At 52.3% G+C, this 16,505-nt stretch overlaps 1 protein-coding gene across 1 annotated transcript; it reads left to right on the top strand.

Annotated features, from left to right (window-relative positions):
* Positions 1–854: 854 nt before the first annotated feature.
* Positions 855–15,536, top strand: MAPK13 (mitogen-activated protein kinase 13). Its single transcript, XM_009902629.2, has 12 exons — positions 855–1,161; positions 5,788–5,917; positions 6,710–6,768; positions 7,807–7,915; positions 8,913–8,942; positions 10,080–10,127; positions 11,588–11,702; positions 11,999–12,070; positions 12,680–12,759; positions 13,232–13,310; positions 14,647–14,823; positions 15,217–15,536. Exons 1-12 carry the CDS (start codon positions 863–865, stop codon positions 15,294–15,296), a joined length of 1,278 nt encoding a protein of 425 aa, XP_009900931.2. The 5' UTR covers positions 855–862; the 3' UTR covers positions 15,297–15,536.
* The last annotated feature ends 969 nt before the right edge of the window (positions 15,537–16,505 follow it).

The raw sequence follows: 16,505 nt of genomic DNA on the forward strand, positions 1-16,505 counted from the left end.
CCAGTGCAGGTGACACGTACGGAAGGAGCAGTGGCTATGGCAGGGTTGAGGGCTAGAGGGTAGAGCACAGCCTAAGCAGCTGGGCTGGCTTGGTAAGGCACAGCTTAGTCATTTCCTTTGGGAAGCATGTCAGACGCACGACCTCCTGTGGAGGAGCCCCACCTGAGTCTCCTCAAGCTGCAGCAAAATATTGGGGTGTGCTCAGCTTACCAGAAAAGACCTTCTTGCAGGCTGGGTTGGCTGGGCTGGCCTGGTATGGGGAGGCACAGGAGAGAACGTGGGCTGTGTGCTGTCCAGGAAGACCTGAGAAAAGGTTTGACCTGCTGCAGGAGATGAAACCAGACCCAGCAAGGCCTGGGGCAGGAAAAGTCTTCTTGACGGTTTCACAGCTGTTCCCGAACCTTCTCCGTGCAGTCACCTGAACGAAGCTGGAGAACTTCAGCTGGCTTTCCCCACAGCCCTGCTCTGCTGGGAAGCCTGGCAGAAAATCCCCACGGCTTCCTTGTTCCGTGGTGTAAGGCCCCGGCGTCCTTCCTCGCAAGCCTGGAGCTGTCCCCTACCAGCTGGCAGGAAGAATGTCCTGGCGTGCCTGACGAGCTGCTGCGGCTTGTCCCCAGATTCCCCAGCTCCGCGAGTCCTTACTCACTGCTTGTTCAGAGCAGGGGTTTCACGAGGTCCCCTGCGAGCCCCATCAGGACACTTCCCGGCCGGCGGCAGCGGGCGAGCAGCAGCTGCGGCTGTCGGCGAGGCTCTGGATTCCGTCTGGAGGAGAGTCCGCAGGCACCTGCACACGGCCGAGGCGTGTCGGGAAACCTGATGCCTCACCTCCGCCAATGTGGAGGCGGGAGGAGGGCCCACGGACATGTCCCTTCTCGCTGCCAGCAGCTGCCAGCGGAGAGGGAAGCTCGGTAGAGCCAAGCTCGGCAGAGCCAAGCTCGGCAGAGCCCTTCCCGGCAGCAGGCCTCGCGCTCCCGCTCTCGCCGCCGCAGCCCTCCCGCACGCCAGGACTCTGGGGGGGTGGCAGTCCCGCAGCCGCCGGGCGATGAACATCGCAAGGAGGAGAGGCTTCTACAGACAGGAGGTGAACAAAACCCTCTGGGAGCTGCCCAGGAGATACACCGACCTGCACCCGCTGGGCTCCGGAGCCTACGGCTCGGTGTGGTGAGTAGGGGCCTGGCTCCGCCGCAGGCCTGGGGTGAGCTGGGGCTGTGGGAAGGAGCGCGCCGGGGGGCAGCGAGGAGGCGCCTGTTGGTACCCCGCCGTTAGGAAAGGCCATTTGCATGTGTGATGAAGGTGGTTTGCCGCCAGACTTGGTCACTTGAAGAAGCTGAGGTGTTTCCTTCCGTGGTTGTTCCTGGTGGGCAGAGAGGGAAGTGTCTCCCACCGGAGCCGGCCACGGTGGGCAGCCTCAGCCAGCAGCTTGAGGACCCTGCAGGGCTGCTGGGGGCAGCTGGGGGCAGCTGTCAGAGCAACGCTGGGGGTCAGGCGGCTTTTGAGCTGACTTGTGGTAAGGTTTCTGCCTGGGATGAAGTCCCTGGGTGTCTGAAAGAGATTTGTAGATGATGATGGAGGTGGGCACTGGAGCAAAGGTGCCTGTGGCATGTCCTCTGCGACATGTCCTTGCTGCTTGAGTCCAGGACAGCTGATTCTGGCCTCGGGGGGGGAAAGGAGTTGGACAGTAGGACCCCCACCTTGATACTGCTTCCAGCTTGAAATGGTCAAATAGGAATGGTCCTTAGACAGCATCAGGAACAGAGTAGGGTTGCAAGAGCTGGGGCTGTTCAGCCAGGAGAAGAGAAGCTCCAGGGAGACCTTACAGCAGCCTTCCAGTACCTGAAGGGGGCTATGAGAGAGCTGGAGAGGGACTTTTGACAAGGGCTGATAAAGATAGGACAAGGAGGGATGGCTCTGAGCTGGAAAAGGGGAGATTGAGACTGGAGATTAGGAAGAAATTCTTTACAGTGAGGCTGGGGAGACACTGGAACAGGTTGCCCAGGGAGGCTGTGGATGCCCTCTCCCTGGAGGTGTTCAGTGCCAGGTTGGATAAGGCCTTGAGCAACCTGGGCTACTGGAAGGTGTCCCTGCTCATAGCAGGGGGGTTGGAACTGGCTGTTCTTTAAGGTCCCTTCCAACCCAAACCGTTCTGTGATTCTACCCAGCTGATGATGGTCTTGGGAGCAGCTCTGATCATCAGCTGGGTGAAGCTGCCTGTGGTGGATGCAGGCAGAAGTCAGATCTCACTTGGTTTGTGTTGGTGAAGCAGAGGAGATGAGCAGCTTTTAGAAAGGTTCCACATGAAGCAGCCTGATGATAGAATCTGAACAGAGCCTTTGTTTCACAACACACTGAGCTAAAATAACCCCAGAGGTGTGTCCCCGGCTGTAGTGTTGGGCAAAGTCTCTTTGCTGGCTCTTGTGGCTCAACTTCTGCAACCTGGAGCCCAGGTGCTGTTCTCAGCCCCTGGCAGCTGGTTTACAAAGAGCACTCAATATTTCCTTTTCCCACTTTGTTGGCCAGGTGCATTTCAGCTTCTGAGATTCCTGAGCCTTGTAAAACCAGGCAGGACTAAACCTGACTTTTTATATATCACAGAATTACAGAATGCATTGGGTTGGAAGGGACCCTCAAAGGTCACCTTATCCTTTGAGGGTCCCTTCCATTATAGATGCATTCTATCTAATGGAATAAGTATATATCTATCTATCTAAATACAGCTATAAATTTGAACCCCAGCATTCCTCAAATAGGCTGCCCAAGGAGGCTGTGGATGCCTCCTCTGTGGGGGTGTCCAAGGCCAGGCTGGATGAGGCCTTGAACAGCTGAGTCTGCTTGAGAGATGTCCCTGCCCATGGTAGGGTGTGTGGAGTAGATGATCTCTGAGGTCCCTTTCAACCTAAGTCATACCATGATTCATTCAATTCCATTTCCTGGGTTCTATCATAAAGGAAAGCAGGAAGAAAATAGGAGGAAAAAAGGGAAGAGGAAAATCCTTCCAGAGTTTCCTTGCCCACGACAAGAAAAAAAAATCCAAATCTACCAGACAAATCTCTTACTGGTCCCAAGGTCTTGGCTGCTCTGGAGTTTCCAGGAAGGGAGGGGAACAGCCCCAGGATCCAGGATGGACCCAAGGTATGGCATGGACAGGAGCCGGTCCAAAGCAGAGGTGGAAGCTTGTGGAGCTGGGATTTGCTGTCCTCTGCTGGGAATTGCTGGGAAGCTTCCCTCTTGCAGCATCGTTGGGAGCTGCTGTTTTTTACACCTCCTTGGGCAGCTGAGAAGCTAACAGAGGAGGAACAGCAAAGTTGTGTTTCCTCTTTCGTTAAATCTGCCCAAATCTGTAGTGATTTGGCTTCCAGCTGAATGTACTTGTGGAAGAAGAGCCTTCTGAGTCCTCCAGCTTGCTGCTCTCTGCTGGCCGGCAGGGACACAGCTCAGGCTGCCCTGGGTCATCCTGAACTTCAGCTGTGGGAAGGACGTGGTGGGCTCAGTGGAATGAACTGTGCCTGATGGCAGTGGTGAAGGTAGCACTGCCAGTGCTGGGCAGGCTGAAGCTCCTCTGAGTCGAGTGGTGGGGTCAGGTGCTTTGTAGGCTCAGAGCTGTGAAGGTTGCTAAGAACATGGACACCACGGCTGGGAAATCTGCCTTGAATTCTGCAGAAGCTCTTTGACTACCTAATCTGAGTCCCTTCCTCATACTTAGCTGGCTCCTCAGAAAGCTCCACGCTGTGCTGTCACCTCTGCCAACACCTGTTTGGAGTCCTGAAACTGAGACAGCTCTCCACTGTACCTCCTGAGACATCCTTCAGCACAGGACCTGCCTCATGTGCTTCCTGCACGTTCCTGACTGGCTGGATTGACAAAGTCCCCGTCATATCAAAGCTCTCAAAGGATGGTTTTGCTCTCATCACACACAACTCAGAGCAACTGGAAGGACCTTGGTGGCCAAGAGCAGGGAGATTGCCTGATGTCATCAGGGAGGCTGATAAGAGGCATTGTTAGCCCAGACTCCTGGAGGGTGCACCACTACTGATCACTTGTGGCTGAGATCTGGAGAAGGCTGCATGAGAGGCTTCCAGGATGTGCAGCAAGGAACTGTTAACCTTTCCTCAGCACTGACCTGAAGGGAAAGCCACATGCAGAGGTCTTTTCCAACCTTATTGATTCTATTATATTGCCTCCTCTGCTCATGCAGCCAGCCCCAAGCCCAGCAAATTCAGTTTGATTGGGTCATGGGTGGCATTTCCCTGTTTGTTTATGAAGTCCTCTTCTGAGTGAGGGCCATAGAGGTCATGGGTCATGCTGATTTACAGCTTTATGGTACCTGTATCTCCCTGTCTGGGTCCTCCAAGAGCCCTGAGGAAGGGGCAGTGGCTGGAGGCTGGCAGTAAGGGACTCTGCTGGGGTGATTCACACATCGCTGCAGAGAAGGAAGCAGGAGGAATGTGTCTGTGTGAGGCTGGAGGTTGCGTGCCAAGCACTACCACCACCACTGTTCACGTGGGCTTGGTCACCCTGTGCAGCTACACACCAGGGCTGAACCTGCTGCTTTACAGCCCTTCTGTTTCCCCAGGAGATGAGATAAGGATTTACAGAGCGGTGGGAACTGCTCTGGAAACCCACAGCAGGATATGGCAAGGAAAACCTTTTCTTCAGCTGTTTGCCTCTCGGAGGGGCCCAGCAGAGGCTGAGGCCCTGATGTGTAACAGGGTGCCCTGAAACCCTCCTAGAAAAGACACCCAGAACCTCAAGTTGCAGCTATCCCTGTCTGAGGACCTCCCTCCCCGCTTCTTACCTGCCTGACCAAAGAGCTTCCAAAACAGAGGAAGTGTTGTGGGCTCACCCTGTCTGGCTGCCAACAGCAAACAAGACCAGAGGGAAGGACGCCTGTCATCTCCAGTGATGGCTGCTGTGGGGTGTTTGACACAGAGCCACACAAAGAGCATCAAAGATCCCAGATGCTTGAGAACCAGCTCCAGCAGCCTGTGGTTTCAATGTGTGACATCCACGGTCCTTGCTCCCAAATGAGGTGAAGGTGGGGTGTACCTTAGAAGGCAGTACCCTCCAAGCAGAATTTGGTTTATTCCCTTATCTCCATGTGTTAGGGAAAGAGAAGGCAGAGTTGGAACTAATTCTGACCTGCAGCCCTTTGTGTTTCCCTCCTCTCAGGGCTCTGTTAGCTCCATCTCGTTTCTGCAGGTTAAGGGGAATAAAGATGAGCCACTGACACTTTGCTTGGTGTCCCACCTAGTCCTCCAAAGAAGACAGGCTGTGGTCTGCTGCCCGCAGAGGGGGGACGCCTCTGCAGCTCCCTCAAAGGAGGCTGGAGCCAGGTGGGGGTTGGTTTCTTCTCACTTGCAACGAGTGACAGGACAAGAGGAAACATCCTCAAGTTGTGCCAGGTTGGATGTTAGGAACAGTTTCTTCCCAGCAAGGGTTCTCAAGCACTGGAACAGGCTGCCCAGGGAGGTTGTGGCATCCGCATCCCTGGAGGTATTTGAAAGAAGCGTAGATGTGGTGCTGAGGGAAGCGTGGATGTGGTGCTGAGGGACATGGTTTAGTGGTGGGATTGTGAGCTCCAGGTGAGCAGCTAGACTGGATAATCTCAAAGGTCTTCTCCAAGCTCAACAGATCTTTGATTCTAAAGCTGTGTGTGGAGAGCTCCCGTGGGTTTCTCACAAGGCCTTTCTCTGCTCCGGAATTAGCTCTTCTCCAGAAGACTTTCGGTATCGCAAAGTTTGCTGAAACATCTTGCTGATGTCACAGCTGCTTTTCATTTGTGCACCACAGTTCAGCCATAGACAAGAAGACAGGGGAGAAAGTGGCTATCAAGAAGCTGTGTCGCCCCTTCCAGTCGGAGATCTTCGCCAAGAGAGCATACCGAGAGCTCATGCTGCTGAAGCACATGCAGCATGAGAATGTGAGTACTGCCTTCCCTCTGCTCCTGCTGACCTGAGGGGGATTTCCTTGCCACTTGGATGGGAGCAAGGCCTTTCTGGGGGCAGCACCAATATTGTTGTATAAGATGAGGAGAATCATATAAGGAGCAGCTGAGGGACCAGGCTCCTCTCCGCAGCCTGGAGAAGAGGAGGCTGAGGGGAGACCTCCTGGCTCTCTACAATGCCCTGAAAGGAGGCTGGAGCAAGGTGGATATCAATCTCTTATCACTAACTACTTGAGATAGGATGAGAGGAAATGGGCTGATATTGTGTCAGGGGAGGTTGAGGTTGGAGATAGGAAAAAATTATTTGCTGCAAGAGTGGTCAGGGGTTGGAACAGGCTGCCCAGGGAGGTGGTGGAGTTCCCATCCCTGGAGGTGTTCAAGAAAGGTGTGGCCATGGCACTTGGGGACATGGTTTAATGGCTATGGTGATGATGGGTTGGCAGTTGGACTGGGTGATCTTAGAGGGCTTTTCCAACCTTAATGATTCTATGATTCTTTTGTAATTGAGAGGCCCTGGCACTGGGCATATGCAGGCAGTCTCAGGGTTTAACTCTGCCTGCCTGCTGTGCCCAGCTGGCAGCAGGCTGGAGCAGATGTGTAATAGGTGCTCCCTGTGTTAGTAAGAGGACAGGCAGCTGTGCAGCATAGCCAGGAGTCCTTAGATTCCTCACATGGAGTTCTGGGTGCTCACCCCTGCACATGTGCCCATGGAAAGCCATGTGCACAGCAAATGCTTTCCAGGTTTAACTGTGGGCTTCTCCCCTGCAGGTCATTGGGCTTCTTGATGTCTTCACCTCCGCCCCCTCCTACCACGGCTTCCAGGACTTGTAAGTGTGGTGTCTGTGTTCACCCTGCCTGGGCTCAGCAGTACCTTAGCAGCAGGGTGATGGGGCAGGTTGAGGTGCAGCCCAACAGCCTGAGACACAAAGGGGCCAGGCTGAAGCCAGACATCCTCAGATCACAGGGACCATCCAAAGCATGTGGCTGAAACACCCAGAATCCATAAACAGCTCCCATGCCCTGCTCTCACAGCTGGCAGAGCACAGTGTGTACAGCCCAGCCTATGTACCAGGGAGGCTTCCTGTGCCCTGGTACATCACACACAGCCTGATCCATGCCAGCACCCTGCCCGTGTGCTGCCGGGCCGGGAGGCTTCACTCACAATCGGTGCTGGGGGAATTAAAGCGAGGATTGTACAGATCTGGTGTCTCTCCATCTTGATTCTGGCTGTTCTGGTTTTGGCCTTTCCCTCAGTGATCGGCTTGGATCAGTTGTTTGTCCCTTCCCCATCCCTGGGCATGGGCAGCGTGTGCCAGGGTTGGGTTTGGGCTGATGACAGCCTGCAGGAAAAGTGTCTGAAGGTTCTCAGAGCAGTTCCTGCTGGAAGACCATTAACTAATTAGCAGTCTGAGCAGGCAGGCCAGAGACTGGAGGAAGCTGGATGTTGTCTTCCAAGGCAGGGCTGAAGAACATCACAGAGATAAATTTGGGAGCTGACGCAGCGGTTTTGCAAGACTACTGCAGTTGGGCAAGATGCTTCAGCTCCCAGCTGCTGTGAGGCCACCTGGAGCTCTAAAGTAAACTCATTCAGGGTTGTCAGAGCCTGGAAGATCCTTGTTCTTACTTCACACCAGACACCTGATTTAAGGGGAGGAGAAAGGGCAATTTTCAGAGCAGGCTGAAATCCCAGCATCGCTGTGGGCTGTGCTGATTAGAGACAGCTCAGAGTGTCAGTGTGTGTGTGCTGGTTAGGCAGGAACAGTGTCACAACACAAAGCCCCAAAACCTCAGCCAAGAGAGAAGAGGGTTGCCTGCTTCCCTGTGCTCTTCCTCTAGACTCAGGGCCTTGTCTTACTGCCTTTTAGCTACCTGGTGATGCCATACATGCGGACAGATTTACAAAAGATCATGGGACATGAATTCAGTGATGAAAAGATCCAGTACCTGGTCTACCAAATGCTGAAAGGGTTAAAGGTAGGTGGGTCTGGAGGAGCTTAGTGGCTCCCCTTGTCTCCTCTAATGTCACCTCTAGGTTGACCAGAATTAAACCCGCTTCAAACACTGTGTAGGAAGGTTTGGGGGGTTATGGCACCTCCTGAGAGCAGTCTGTGCTGTTGAACTCCTGCTGTTTCAGCACACATCAATAAAGTGACTGCTCACAGCAGTCACTTGGGTATCGAAGCAATCAGCAGTCCTATGACACCAGCTGGGTCACTCTTTGACTCACCAAAGAGGCTGGCAGCAATGGGAGCTTCTCCTGAACTCTGAACAGAGGCTTTTGGGGGAGAAGAGAGAGGGAATGATCTGGTCAGTAGAATTAGGAAGGAACATGCTGCTGGAACTGGGTTTGAGGGAGCAGAGAGCAGTCACTGCCAATCCTGGGATGCCTTCATGCTGCCCTCTGGGACACCCTTCATCCCCAGTCAGAGCAGGGGCTCACAGGCATTAATGAGCTCACCTTCATTACACCTTTTCCTCAGATCACTGTGATCTTGAGCGGAAATCAAGAGGGGAAGAGCACACAGAAGGTTTGACAGGTCTGAGAAAAGCCATGGAACCAATTCTTGCAATTAGGTGTTTTAATGATGCCTTTTTTCCACCACACCCTCCCCTCCATGTGGTTTGATGCCCCAAACAGCGAAGTTTTCGTCTTGTCTATCTATTGACCATGCTTCTGCCTGGAATCCTGATGCTTTTGTTTGACAGTTTGCAGCTACTGAGGAATCATTGCTCTAAGGAGCTATTGCTCCACACTCCTGCCCTCTGCCTCTTCTTCAGACTGACAATATCACTGCAAACACAGAAATTCAGAGCAGAAATTTCTATCCCAACTGCTGCCCTGGGAGGGGGACTGCAGCAGCTGCAGGCTTTTGTTCTCAGCACATTCTTGCTGGTAGCTCTCAGTTCTCTGCTGGAGAACAGCGAGCCTGCTCTGCTGGTGCTCACATTGTGGCTCCTCTTTTTCTTGCAGTACATTCATTCAGCTGGCATCGTCCACAGGGTAAGTCCATGCATGTCCTTAACTCTGATTTGTGTCTGTTTAGCTTGGTCCTACAGCTAATAAACTAATAAATTCCTAAACATCCTTTCACTAATAGCCTCAGCTGCTCAAAGGTCTCTCTGGTGTCCTCCCTCTCTTCCCTCCTACACCCTGCATGTGTTTGGATTTGCTCATTTGTGCAGCATTTTGAGGAAATGCTGCCTTCTTTTGATAAGCTGGGAAGCATTTTTTGGATGCTTTTTAAGTGAAAACCAGTGCAGAAGAAATAAACCAGTGGCTAAAGCTGGCCAGCATCACAGAATCATAGAAGGCTAGTGGTTGGAAAGGGCCCTCAAAGGTCATCTTGTCCAACTCCCCGGCAGTAAGCAGAGACATCCCCAGCTAGAACAGGTTGCTCAGGGCCCCATCAAACCTGACCTTGAATGCCTCTGGGAAGGGAGCCTCCACCACCCCCTTGGGCAACCTGTTCCAGGGTTCCACCACCCTCACAGTAAAGAACTTCCTCCTAATGTCCAGTCTGTATCTACCCTTCTCTTCAGTAAGAAATCTCCTAGGTTGTGTTCAGCCTGGAGAAGAGAAGGCTCTGGGGAGACCTTAGAGTGGCCTCACGGTACCCGAAGGAGGCCTCAGGAGAGCTGGAGAGGGACTTCTCATAAGAGCATGTGGTGATAGGACAAGGAGCAGTGGTTTCAAACTCGGGCAGGGTAGATTTAGATGGGACATTAGGAAGAAGTACTTTACTTCTGAGGGTGGTGAGACACTGGAACAGGTAGCCCAGAGAAATTGTGGACACCTCATCCCTGGAAGTGTTTAATACCAGGCTGGATGAGGCCTTGAGCAAGCTGGTCTAGTGGGAGGTGTCCATGCCCATGACAGGGGTGGGGTTGGAGCTGGATGATCTTTAAGGTCCTTTCCAACCCATTCTGTGCTTAGATATGATAAGAACTATAAACCAGGACAATCATTCCTCAGAAGACCTGAAAGGTATTTTGCTTTATTGGTGTTTTGGTGCTGGAGGGTTGTTGCCTTGTCTTTGTTCTGATGGACCTCTGGGATCCCACCAGAGGAGGTTTGGAAGAGGCTTACCTTGTGTTGTAACTCAAACCATCCTTGTTATTGTGCCCCTGTCTGGTGTAGGACCTGAAGCCAGGCAACCTGGCTGTGAATGAAGACTGCCAGCTAAAGGTAGGTGGAAAAGCACCACTCTGAAGTGTATCAGGTGGTGGAGAGACTGCTCTGCCAGCAGGAATCTGGCACTGTCATGTTCCCTCTTGCCTCCCAAGGCTCAGCTGAGGTGTTGCATTACTTGGCGGTTGCAGGCAGTGGGAAATAGCCACCTGCTGATGTCACCTGCTGAGTCAGGGCCCAGCACTAGGAATGAACATCCTGGCACTGTAATTCCTCTGGCATGGCAGCTCCTAACCACTTCCTAAACAAATTCAGTGCTGCTGAGCAGTGCTTCCATTAGCTGACCGATCCATGGAGGATAACTGGATTTGGCCACAGTTACCCCTTGGTTCTCACTGCTGTGATGGTTGATTCCAGCCAATGTTCTCAGCATTGCTTGGGAGGGTATCCCTGCAGCTCACTGCCCCAGAGCACATTTTCTGTGATACAAGGAAAGGCTCCACTGCCTGTAAGAGTTGAGTCAAGCCATGTTCATAGAATCACAGAATGGTTTGGGTTGGAAGAGATCTTAAAATTCATCTAGTTCCAACCTCCCTGCCATGGGTAGGGACATCTCCTACTAGACCAGGTTGTTCAAGGCCCCAGTCCAGCCTGGCTTCATCTCCAGTACCAAGGGAGAGGCCAGAGTGCAGAGTGTTTTTAGAGGAAAGGTTGAGTCATGGTGGGCTGGGAGTTGCCAGGTTTAAGAACAATTCAATTAAATAAAGCTCACAGAGTTGAAACTTAAGCTTCAGAAGAGACCACAAAGATGATCAAAGGGCTGGAGCACCTCCCTTCTGAAGACAGGCTGAAAGAGTTGGGGTTGTTCAGCCTGGAGAAAAGAAAGCTCCAGGGACACCTTAGAAAAGCCTTTGAAAGGGGCTGCAGGGGAGCTGGAGAGGTGTTACAAAGACATGGAGTGACAGGACAAGGGGTATTGGCTTCAAACTGGAAGAAGCTCCATTTAGATTAGAAATTAGGAAGAAATTCTTCCCCATGAGGGTGCTGAGGCACTGGAACAGGTTGTCCAGAGAAGTTGTGGAGGCTCCAAACCTGGAAATGGTCAAAGCCAGGCTGGATGAGGCCTTGCTCCAGCTGGTCTAGGAGGAGATGTCCCTACCCATGGCAGGGAGGTTGGAACTAGATGGTCATTAAAGTTCCTTCCAATCCAAACCATTCTGTGATTCTATGATTCAAGAAAGGAAGTGACCATCCAGGTGATGCACAGCACTGATCCTTCCAGCAGGGTCCTCACACCATTGGGCTTGCAGCTGGCTTGCAGCTTACCATGGAATTAAGCCAAACCTGTAAGTTCTTTGAACTTGTGGCTGGCTGAGCTATAGTTGGGGCTTGCTTGGCTGCTTGCATCTGCTTTGTTGCCTCTTAGAAGCAGATTCTCACTTGCCTGTAGGGTTTCTCTTTTCTTTTTTTTTCTTTCTCCTGCCCTTCCTTCTCCCTCTTCCTTTGGTGACCTGCAGATCTTGGACTTTGGCCTGGCCAGGCAGGCGGACGCGGAGATGACCGGCTACGTGGTGACGCGCTGGTACCGAGCCCCGGAGGTCATCCTCAGCTGGATGCACTACAACCAGACAGGTGAGCTGCCCCTCCTGCCACACCCTGCTCACATCCCACCTAACCCTCCAGATGTTCTTCTGCTTCATCATCAGTGTCCCCTGCAGCGTGGTGTTGCACAACTCCCCAAGCTGGTGCCTGGGGGAAATGAGCACAGGGCTTAGGAGCAGACTGAGATCAGTGGAGGGTGGAAAATGGGAGAGAAATTTACATCAATGCCTGCTGCAAACAACAGCAAAACAGGAAAAGTGCCCAGGGATCACTGCTGCCTTTTTTACTGACCTTTTTTTTTTCACCTCCTCTCCCTCTCTGAGCAGTGGATATCTGGTCTATTGGCTGCATCATGGCAGAGATGCTGACTGGGAAAACGCTGTTTAAAGGAAAAGATTGTATCCTTTGGACCTGCACCTTTGCCTTAGGAGGGGGGGTCATAATTCTTGGTGGGGTGTGAAAGGGCTTTTGGGAACGAGGCTGCTGAGAAAAATAAGTCTCAGTCTGGTTTACCAGGAGGTAGTCATGGGGACCAGTCTTTGGGAGGAGGGAAACAGAGAGAAAGTAGGAAGGGACCAAGACACCCTTAGAAATATGCTTCTGTGCTGGCCATGTCTCACCATGGGTGGACACAGCTCCATCCCCCAGGCCCATGGCTGTGTATCCCCCAGGCCCATGGCTGTGTATCCCCCAGGCCCATGGCTGTGTATCCCCCAGGCCCATGGCTGTGTATCCCCCAGGCCCATGGCTGTGTATCCCCCAGGCCCATGGCTGTATGCCCTGGCAGAGCTGTGCCAGCAAAATTATCCACTGATGAAAATGGCATCCCAGGAAAACAGCCCTGGAGCTCTCCTTGCTGAGAGTCTCTGCTTGTGTGGCTCTGTTGGGGTTGTAGCATCATCTGTTCATAGCTCCTGTGGGGCCTTGGGCTCTCCAGCAGCCAGCCCCCAGGCTGGGCTGTTGAGGGGTACACTCCTAGATGGGTGATCTTTAACCCAGTCTGCCAGACCTCGACCAACTGACTCAGATCCTCAAAGTCACAGGGCACCCAGGAGAGGACTTTGTGGAGAAGCTGGAGGACAAGGCGGTAAGTTCACTGCAGGTTCATTCAGGTCCTGCTGGCAGAGGTTTGGTGGTGGGGACTGGTGGAGGTGATGGAGACTCGAGGAGGTGAGGACTCTTGGAGGTGGGGACTTGGAGATGTGAGAGGTGCTGCTTCTGCAGCAGCAAAGAGAAGCAACCTCAGTCTTTTCCCTTGAACATGAGAGATGTTTCTCTTTGCTGGTGGCACATCTAATGGTCTTGACATTGCACTGGGAAGTGGTGTGGACTGCAGGGACTCCTAGGTGATGCTCCAACAAACCAATGATCTCCTCTGTTCTTCAGTTTGACACTTAAAGCAGGAAGGTTGCTGTGTCTCAGCTGCAAAAGTGGTCACTGAAATGTGACATCTGGGATGATTTGCTGTCCCACCTGAGCCCAGGAGAACTCAGAGCTGTATTTCACAGCCCTCTCCCTCTAGTCCATGGGCAGTGAAGGTGCTTTCCTCTCTCTTTCAGGCTAAGAGTTATATCAAGTCCCTTCCTAAAATCCCCAAGATGGATTTGTCTGTGCTTTTCCCCAAAGCCAATCCCCAAGGTAAGTCACCTCCAGCATTTCTCAGGAGTTTTCACAGCTGGAAAGAAGCCAGGCTGACCACCAAAGCTCCAATATTCTTTCTCCTCTCTCTATGACTCTGATTCTAACAAAGAAGAGCTGCTTGGTTTATCTAAATGCTGCTGCATCACCTGCTTGGCTATAGCCACAACCTCTGGAAGACAACAGCAGCCAAAATTCTTCTCAACTCTCACACCAAGTGGAGCTAATCCAGGCAACTGTCCTAATCCCATCACACTCCACAACCTTGTCATCCTGTCACACAGAATCATAGCTTTGTTTGGGTTGGTAAAGCCCTCTGAGATCATTGAGTCAAACCATCAACCCAATACCACCATGGCCCCAGGTGCCATGGCCACACTTTTCTTGAACACCTCCAGGGATGGGGACTCCACCACCTCCCTGGGCAGGCTGTTCCAATCCCTGACCACTCTTGCAGCAAAGAAATTGTTCCTCTTCTCCAAATTAACCCTCCCCTGGCACAATTTCAGGCCATTTCCTCAACTTTTATCACCTGAGATTAGGGAGAAGAGACCAATCCCTTTCAGAAGGTCTCCCCTCAGCCTCCTCTTTTCCAGACTAAACAACCCCAGTTCCTTCCCCACTAAATCTAAGGCATCCCAGGTTTTGATGAAGTGCTCCAGTAATTTATTACTATTATTTTTAGAGTACAGCTTGATCTTAGCTGTTTGTTGAACACTTGGATCAGCTGACACTTAACAGGCAGCTGAGATGTGCAATTTTCAGGGTAGAAATTGATCTCCTCCAAGGAGCTCTTTTTTTGAGTAGATGGAGGTGAGAGGGAGCCAAACTCTTCTCAAAGCTGATAGGAAGAAAGCATGAAGCTGTTAAAACCAAGGGGGACTGAGGCCCCCAGCCTGGCTGGTATCAGAGTTTCCTGCCTTCCTGTTTACCAGGAGTGTGCAGATTTGTGTAGCTCACTCTTGTTAAGACTTTGAGTTGCAGGGGTCAGAGTTGAAAGCAAATGATGAAAACTGTAAAGTATCTTGAATTTGCTCTTGGTGTTCCTGCAGCCCCATCTGTGCAGCAAGGCTTATTCAGCTCTAGTTTGTTATTTCTGCACAGTTTACACCTCCACTTCTGTCAGAGAGAGCTCCCCAAAGCTGCTGTTGGGTGGACTTTGCATCCCCACCAGTGGGAGCTCCATGCTGCCTTGGCCAGCTTGAGGAATCTCTTTCATTTTCAGGTCTGCAGGTGTGGTACTGGAATGATTAGCCCCATCACTTTCAGGGTTCATGCACAGGATCCCTGTTCTCCATCACACCTTGCTGAGCCCTGCTCCTGTCTTCTCCTACAGCAGTGGACCTGCTTGACAAGATGTTGCAGCTCGACGTGGAGAAGCGCCTGACAGCCACCGAGGCCTTGGCTCACCCCTACTTCGACCAGTTCCGAGACGTCGAGGAGGAGACAGAAGCCCAACACTCCTATGATGATTCCCTGGAGCATGAAAAGCTTTCAATAGATGAGTGGAGAAGTAAGAAGTTCTCTTTGAAGGTCTTGTCTCTCACAGGCTTTCCTCTCTTGTGTGCGGTCACCTGCTGCTGACTGCACATCTGCCTTGCCTTGCTCTTGCTTGCAAACATTTAGCAAAGACCCCTCCAGCTCCCCAGGCAGGCTTCTTGTGCCCCTCCAGCTCCCCAGGCAGGCTTCTTGTGCCCCTCCAGCTCCCCAGGCAGGCTTCTTGTGCCCTCCTGGCTCTTTGGGCAGACACTTTTACCTCTGCCCAAAGAGCTTTTACTTTCTCTCCCAGCTTGTACCTGCCCTCTCCTCCCCACTGAATCCCTGCTCTCTGCACATGTAACATTCAAACTTTCATCTGTGTCCTCTAAACCCCCCCATTCATGGTTGCTTTCTCCTCCTTTTCAAGAGCACATTTACAAGGAGATCTTGTCCTTCAGCCCCATTGCACGCAAGGACTCGAAGAAGCGGAGTGGGATGTCACTATAGTGGCTGCTGTGGCTGTGGCTGGGATGGATTTGCTGCTCCTGACTGGATTCACTCCACACTGCCTCTCTGGTGGCCATGGTTTGGCCTGAGGGACTTCTCTGTGTGCCTGCCTGCACAAGGGTGACACCATGCTGTGGGCATTGGACTTTGTTCTGCCAAAGGGGGAAGAACCCCAAACAGTTTTCAGTGCAAAAGATAAAGATGTTGTTGAAACTTCAAGGGGGAGAACCTGACCTCCTGTTGCTTTTATTCAATATTCGTGGATACAAACTCCAGCACAGGAGGTTCCACCTCAACATGAGGAGGAACTTCTTCACTGTGAGGGGTCACAGAGCACTGGAACAGGCTCCCCAGAGAGGTTGTGGAGTCTCCTTCTCTGGAGATTTTTGAGACCCATCTGGATGTGTTCCTGTGTGACCTGTGCTGGATTCTATGGTCCTGCTCTGGCAGGGGGGTTGGACTGGATGATCTCCAGAGGTCCCCTCCAGCCCCTAACATCCTGTGAGCCTGTGATTCCCCTTGAGAGAGCAGAAGATTCATTGCTGCTTTCTCCTTACTCTTTCCAAGCACAGGGTTTAAAACTTTAATTATGGATAAGGTAAACAAAAGGTTAAACTGACTGGGAAGTGACTCTCAGGCAAAAATAAGTAATAGTGAAATTCAGCATAACAAGGCTTGATCCAATCCAGCTTTGAGTGTGACTCCCCTCCCTGAGCAGTCCAGGAGCCTCCAGCAGGAAGGCTGCTGGGATGGTGTTGGCTCCAGGGCACTACAGGAATCCAGTTGATTGTGGGATCAGTTAGAGTTCAGAGCAGCTCCAAATTCTTAACTCCCTGCTGGGGCTCTTCCCTTTCTGGACAGCTGCTGCCATCTCTCCTTTTGCTCTGCTTATTTCATTCTCTGGTTTGTGATCAGTGCTGTCTCCTTGTTAGTGCCAACACAGAATCCCAGCATGGTTGGGGTTGGAAGGGACCTCTGGACATCGCCCAGTCTAACCCTCCTGCTCCAGCAGGGCACCCACAGCAGCTTACCCAGGGTCACAATGGCCAGGGGGGCTTGGAAGCTCTCCAGAGAAGGAGACTCCACAACCTCTCTGGGCAGCCTGCTCCAGGCCTCCAGCACCCTCACACCAAATAAGTTTCTCCTCCTGGTCAGGTGGAACCTCCTGGGTTCCAGTTTGTGCTCATTGCCCCTTGTCCTGTCCTTGGG

This window comes from Dryobates pubescens, chromosome 35, assembly GCF_014839835.1.
Source record: "Dryobates pubescens isolate bDryPub1 chromosome 35, bDryPub1.pri, whole genome shotgun sequence".
In the NCBI taxonomy this organism is placed as follows: domain Eukaryota; kingdom Metazoa; phylum Chordata; class Aves; order Piciformes; family Picidae; genus Dryobates; species Dryobates pubescens.